We start from the raw sequence: 7753 nt of genomic DNA, 5'->3' as shown, positions 1-7753 counted from the left end.
TATGTAATGAATCAGTCAGAATACAACTAAATGTACTTAAACAGGCAAAATTGTGCCTAACTATATTGGTAAACAACTGGGGATCTCATAAGTGGATCTGGAGACACAGAGGTGCTTGGGATGCCATGAGAGAAAGAATGTCAGACAGCCAGTTCACTAATTCAGGGAGGAGGTCTGTGGATCTTGCTTCTGCTTTTCCAACTTGCAGAAAGGTCTGACAACAGAGTTCCAAGGTTTTAAAATAATTGCACCACAACTTGATTACCACACAAGCCTGTCTATAGGTAACTCCATGACTGCTGAGTACTGCTGTATACAACAAGGCCCTCCGACAGATAAAACAAGTTACATAAAAAAAATACCTCTCGTGTTACTGGCTATGGGCCCATTACTCCGCCATATGTAGTTAAAACAAGCTGCTTTCTCAAGGACAGCAGCACCTGGGGGAGTGTAAGATGAGAACAGAGAGGTGAAACACTCCAAAAAGGGAGCCAAAAGTAATGGCTGGGGTAGCGTGTGTACAAGGACAATGACACAAATCTCAGTTTTTTGCTGAAACTGTCTCTAGCTTGGCTGCAGATGACAGTTTTAGATAAAAGCAGCCTGATCATTCCGACGTTGGTATATCTGGGTGTAAATCTTTCATCTAGCTCTAAGGTACTTCTCACTTTTCCATATCTGTATCCCAAAACAGAATATAATCAGGCAAAAAAAAAAAAAAAGAGAAACAAAGCAAAAGGAAATTCTGCCGCATTAAACTCAGACAAGAAAAAAAAAAATCATATAATTTAAGGCAGTGGTTTCAACAAGATGCTGTCAATTCCACTCAGAATGGAAAAAAAGAGTAGAAAAAGCATCTAAGGCCTGACACTGCCAGTCAGTAAGTCAGTGTGATGTACCACATATGTGGACCTCAAATGTGGCCCCATTCCCTATACTGGTCCATCACAATGTCCTTCCTGGGTGTTTTCCACTATGCCCGTGGCATCAGTGATAAGACAAAGCTCAATGCTGCTCAGGCGCTATTCATACTTACGACATGGGCAGTCATTTTTCAGCAAACCAGCTTACTGTCAAGTCGACATTCTGATATTTTTAAGCACAGACAGAAATTAATTCAGACAATGATGAATCTGGGCATCTTAGGGCAATGCAGCAATTGCCTCATGTACACAGACAACCCTCTCCTCCTACCAGCCAACACTACAACCTGTGAGAGATGCACTTATATAGCCAAACTGGAAGCAAAGCTCTCTTCACCCAAGACTGGACTAGACAGTCAAGAGGAGAAGGTAAACACTTGCACCACACCACACTCATCACATAGTCCCTCAAAATCTACACCACCAAAACACACACACAGAAACACAAAACACACACCTACATTCGCGGAGGCTCTCAATAAAAACCTGCCCATGCATCAGGGACCTCCAAAGCAGAAACGCAAGCAAACTCCACCCCCCAATACAACCCAAATGATACAGAGCCCACAAACTCAGTGTGCCACTCTAACACAGCCCATAAGGCATAACAACGTACCCAACACTCTAGACATAGGTGACTCTATAGTCAGGCACACTGATGTTCCACTCACCAGGCTAAACAAGGAGAAAGTTACTGTCAAGCTGCCTGTCAGGTGCCAGGATCTGCCACATAACACATGCACTCAGGTCACTCCACAACAAGTACAAATATGACACTGTCATTGTCCATGCTGGTGTGAATGACCCGAGACATACCTCCCTGGACTATATGAAAAGAGACATGGAGGAGCTCTCCGATCTTGTAGCCCAGGCAGGTATGACCTTGGCCCTGAGTAGCATCCTGCCATCACCCAGAATGATACAACAGTACAAGGACAAAATGATTGACTTCAACAATTGGCTAAGCTTCTGGTGTCATTTTAAGGGGATCCAGTATTCGTCTGCCTGGGACGACATGACTGACAGACCATGATGCTTTGCCAGAGATGGCCTGCACCTGTCGCCCTTGGGATTCCGGATACTGGCTAAGGCTCTTGCCAACCCTATAGTGCCTTTTTTAGGCAAGGTTCAAATGACAAATTCATCACCGTAACAGGTACAAGCAAGCAAAATCTGAGGGTAATGCTACTCAATGCTAGAAGTCTAAATCTCAAAATACACTCATTCGAGGCACTCCTTAAAATGGAGAACATCGACATCTATGCAGTGACAGAGACCTTGTTCATAGCTCCAGAGAGTACCCCTGCATTACCAGGCTATAATTCATACCACACCTTTCGGCCACCTAACCCAGAGTGAAGCACTAAAGGTGGAGGCGTGTCTATATTCATTAAGGATATCCACACCTCCAGGCTAGTTGCACAGCACAATGCATTTGTGAGTATCCAAGTGCAACTAACTCTGGGCAAGACTGCAATCCAAATTGTAGCTTGCTACAGACCCCCCAAAATGTCCCAGGATTCCCACTCCTGATTTCTTGATATGCTGGAAAGTATTAGGGTACAACCCAACACCCTAATAATGGGCGATTTCAACTACCCCGCCATTAACTGGGAAAACTACTCATGTACCAAATCTTTTGCGCAACGTTTTCTGGAATTCATAAATTCCAATGCCTTGGATCAACTTACTCACACCCCCACCAGCGGCAGCAATATCCTAGACCTGGTCATTACCAACATGGGCAACCGGTGTTCCACACCAGAGGTCAATTCCTCGTCGGTCAGATCTGACCACAAGCTAATCACTCTAGACATCCACATCCTGCCCCCACCCCCAATTAGGGAAATCACCATAAAAAACTTCTCCAAAGCCAACTTCACACTTCTTAAGAAAGAAGTGCAAACTTCATGACACCCATGCAGATGGACAATAGAGGTACGACTGCTGAATCCTACACAAATGCACTTTATAAGCACTTACACGAGTGCATGGATCATGCTATCCCTAATACAACCAAGATGCTATCCTCCAAAAAAAGGAAGCCAGTCTGGTGGTCCTCTGCCATAAACAAACTCTACAACAGAAGAAAGAAACTGTTGCAAAAAAAGAGTAAAATCCCATGACTGGAGGAACTCCCTGGTCAACCTCAGTAAGAAGTGGAGATCCCTCATAAAATCCTCCAAAGCTAGTTACGAAAACAAAATTGCCACTGACTCTAAAGACAACCACAAAGCATTCTATAGCTATGTCAAGAATCTCAATGGCAACTCTCAGATCTGCTCTGAGTTACAGCACAATGGCACTAAATATACAGAACCAACTGATATTGCCAACATCCTGGCAGATAAGTTTACCCCCCCTCTCACCCCCTAGAGGGCCCATCTCTATACTGGAAGAATGCAAAATTCTTGTAATCATGGCTGCACAGGTAAAAAAACACACTCTCCAAAGCCAAGAACACAGCATCCATGGGACCTGACAATATCCCAGGCTGCCTTCTACACGAACTACAGAATGAACTGGCACCCTAACTAAGTACCATGTTCAATCATAGCCTCACCTCAGGCTTTGTGCCCACTGAATGGCGCACCGCAACGGTTATCCCACTCCACAAAGGGGGAGCCATGATGGACCCCGGGAACTACTGCACCATTATCCTGACCTGCCTGGTCTGCAAGGCCATGGAACGTATCATCATGGAACTCATAAACAAAGACATTGGTAATCTCCAAACTCTGGACCCTATCCAGTTTGGATTTGTAAAAGGCAGATCATGTCTCCTAAACCTGATTGACTTCTTTGAAGCAGTCACCAAAGCCATAGATATGGGTAAAGTGGTTCACACAGCTTATCTAGATCTCGCCAAGGCTTTCAACACCATCCCCCACTCTGGAATTACAGATAAGCTCAATAAACTAGGTATAAATCCCTATGTCACAAGATGGGTTTACCAACTGGCTCACAAACAGAACCCACACTGTGATAGTAGCGGGCACCAAATCTGACTTCAGACCAGTGACAAGTGGAGTACCACAGGGTTCAGTCCTGGGTCCTCTCCTGTTTGGTATCTACTTTTCTGAAGTACAGGCTAATACAGAAGGTCTTTGGCTAACAAAGTTTGCAGATGACTGCAAACTAGGAGCCATAATCGAAACTCCTAACCATGTGGACATACTACAAAAGGGCCTCAATGAGACAGATACCTGGTGTAAAAAGCCATGGCCTGAAGCTCAATGCCAAAGAGAGTAAAAACTCTGTACCCATGAACTACCACATAGCTGGTACTCTACTTAACGTCGAAAATGTGATGAGACCTTGTTACACAGGTGGACAGTAGTCACTCCTTTGATAATCACATCACCACAGTGGTCAGGAAATCCTTCTACATGGCTCACCTCATCACAAAAGGTTTCTCATCCAGAAAAAAAGAGGTCATTGTTCGCCTCTACTCATCACTCATTAGATGCATTATACAGGACAACGCCCCTTTTGGTATATACCTCACAAGACATCTACAACAACTGGAAAGGCCACAGAAATACCTCACAAAGAGGATTACTGGCCTCAAACAGATGTGTTACGCAGACAGTCTCAAAAAACTCCAGCTTTACTCCGTCGCATATCGCCTACTCAGAGGCGATCTCTGCCTAACATACAAAGCTATGTCAAACCCAGAGCTGTTGGACATGCTCCACTTAAAGAAATCCCAATTCCTCCAAGCTACACACTCTAGGGACCTAAACCTTGTCACCACAATAAACAGAACATGCCGGAGGGATAGATTCCTGTCCCAGAGACTTCCCCATACTCTGGAACAAACTACCTATCTATATCAAACAAAGCTCCTCATTAGCACTCTTCAAGAAAAATCTTGATGATTGGATGGGAAATAGGAAATTCACCCCAGGGATCACTTCTGTGCCTCTGCTCGACAGGGGCACAGAAAAATAATTTTCTTGGGTGGCGAAAGCCAGGGTACATTTTTGGCTAGGCTTATATAGGCCCTAGGGCCAATCGCCTAGTACCTACCTATGAACAAAGTCCATTTACCCATTTCACAAGAGTAGATGTACATTCCAGGAATGTGTTTGAGATGCTTTTAATGCACAAGTGCAGGGGGGTGAGATGCACTGATGCACTGAACTTGTGCATTACACTGCACTACTGTAGCAGTTAATCACAAGTTCATGCATATTGCACATTGGATTCTTCGGATTTGCTGGCCAGATAGTTGGGGTTAAACACAAATTTAATCAATTCTTTTTTTTAACTTATTTTTTGCTCTACCAGTTGATCACACACACAGACACAGACACACACACACACAGACACACACGCACAGACACACACGCACACACACACACGCACACACACACAGGTTTTCTCTTACTAGTTTACCGGACCTGCCATAGCCTCCCTTGGGATAACCACAATCCACATCCAGGGCCAGTGAGGATAGAGGATTCTGGTACACCATTATACAGGAGCTGGGAGTTTTTGGATTTATGCCTCATCTATCTCCGGAACAAGGAATGCTGGTATATCATCCCACATGAGTAGAGACTCGACCCTGCCCCACTTCCATTAGACAATCTCTTTCATGAGTCCCCAGCCTTAGCTAGGGATCTTAACATAATGTGTGCCCGAGTACCCTTTCCCAGGATGGGAACACCCAATCCCCCCATGCCAAAGCCTGAGATTCATGAGCTGGTATTCAAACCCTGGTTGCCTGCTCCGTAGCTAGGGCTTTATTCCATAACATTATCTAAATTTAACCAATTCAAAACAGAATGTTTCTTGAATGTACCTTTTTGGCTGTTTACAATATACCACATGAAAACATGAATATTCAGAACAAAATATAAACTTAGCATAATGCTGAATTAAAATGCTGTCATTTTAAAGACATGATTAATGTTTACAATAATTAATATGTCTAGTGATACTCTGAAGAACTTGGAAAGCTGTTCATATTCAGAGGCGACGCACTACATTTTATACTAATTCTCATACTGAATCTTTTTATCTTTTACAGTTCTACGCTGTGTTCTGAAAATATGGATTTCCCACCTTTGCAGTATTGCAGCACTGTTTCCATGGCACATTTCCTCTCCATATCCCACCGCGTTTGTGCTGATCCAGCAATTTCTGTACCCTCAGGCCAGAAACCTTGCCACAGGTACACCTCCAAGCGATTATCTACCAGGAAAAGAGCTGCAGGGTTGGGGGTGGGGTGTATAAAAAAAGCAAATGCAGCAGATTAGAAAACAGAATAATCAACAAATAGGTATTATTCAGAATGATACAGCACGTCAGGGTATTAGCAAAACTGGAACTTTCTCAAACAGTCATGTTTCAGTAAATGCAAATCACAAGACATTGTAATCCAGAAAAGAAGCAGATTTGTTAATCACATTTACCTAAAATGTCATTCAAGTACAGCTGAGAAAAGCTAGGATAAGAATAAAGGTTCTACAATCTCTCACAACTGAAGTAAAAAAAATCAAAGATGAGCATTTTATTTAAAGATCTATTAAACAAAATTCATTTAACAAAGATGCATTTTCAAAATTGTGTGAATATACCATGCAGCAGTATACATGACCTGAAATAAATTCTAACAAGTATGTATAAAGCACAGGGTTTATTGCCTCTTCGTAATAAAAAGGTACAGCTACGTTCACTGTATACTGACTCCGCACTACTTTGTTAGAAAACTAGTAGGACATGAAAGAATGAAATGTTGCCTGCATAACTAAAGCTTGTTTATGAAATCATCAAATCCCATAAATGGTAAAACAATTACAGCAGTCCAAAGATGTGACAGAATTACTTGAACACTGAAGTGCACGCGGCTCGACTTACTGATTGTGTGAGCCGCTCTACATAAACCTTCAGTTTTAGTAGATATGCCTTCCCTTAATTAGGCATTTTAAAACATCTTTCTGAAATAACATTTAATGCAGTCCCTTAAGTGAGGCAGGAGTAACGTCATGCCTGGTGTGGGGTACTTCCTGTAGCAAAATGTGCACAGCGCCACTCTTGCTTTAACTCTACAGCGGAGTTTTCTGCTGCTTAACTACCCCCAAATTCCCAAGGGATAGCAGTAAAAGTATTTTTGCAGTTTTGCCCCAGTATCTGTCATCCGTCACTCCGTGGTGCATACGATAAGTGCTGCAAGCTACAGTGTGTATTAATAGATATGTAGGGGTTCTAATCCCACACCATCCAACGTGTGTGTGTGTGTGTGTGTGTGTGTGTGTGTGTGTGTGTGTGTGTGTGTGTTTGTGCATCCTCCAGACTTAAGCTGTGGCACATGTGATAAGTATCGTGTTCTACAGTAGAGTGGTAGTAGCATCCTCTCCCAAAGATTAGCTTCCCAAGTGGTTTTCCTTTGGTGCTTTTTACCCTCACTGCCTTCTGACCATCAGACCCCCTCAACTGTTGTCCATTCATTCCTCTTGCATAGTTTAAAAGAATAATTTATTTATTTTTAAACTAATACATGAGCGCTGTAGTCCTTCATGCAGGAAGGATATAAACTGTAGCAACCAGTTTGCTACAGTTGGAAAGAACAAATTATTTTTTTTAAATAAAATGTGTTGAAGGAGAATTGGGAGCACAGCGTAGAAACAGGAGCTGAATGGCTAAGGTGGTGGTGTGTGTCATGCATCTGGCCACTTGGTTGGTATGTCAGTAGAAAGAATGTTTTTTTTTTTTTTTTTTTTTTTTGCCTTTCAATGAAAGAGATGGGGGGGGGGACAACACATGGATTACAATCTAATATGCTGATCACTTTCTTTTTGGTCTCAGAATGGCGGCATATG

General features: G+C 42.9%; 1 protein-coding gene across 1 annotated transcript in view; it reads right to left on the bottom strand.

The window, feature by feature from the left end:
* Nucleotides 1-5955: 5955 nt before the first annotated feature.
* LOC122788066 (supervillin-like) overlaps nt 5956-7753 on the bottom strand; it is a 1698127-nt gene continuing 1696329 nt past the window's right edge. Inside the window, exon 31 of the mRNA XM_044054988.1 lies at nt 5956-6140. Within this exon, the coding sequence (XP_043910923.1) occupies nt 5956-6140 (185 nt within the window). The remainder of the gene's footprint in view (nt 6141-7753) is intronic.

Source organism: Protopterus annectens, chromosome 13.part0 (genome assembly GCF_019279795.1).
Source record: "Protopterus annectens isolate FY-2018-M chromosome 13.part0, PAN1.0, whole genome shotgun sequence".
NCBI classification, from domain to species: domain Eukaryota; kingdom Metazoa; phylum Chordata; order Ceratodontiformes; family Protopteridae; genus Protopterus; species Protopterus annectens.
The sequence above is the reverse complement of the archived record's forward strand: the minus strand, read 5'-3'. Positions and strand labels throughout refer to the sequence as shown.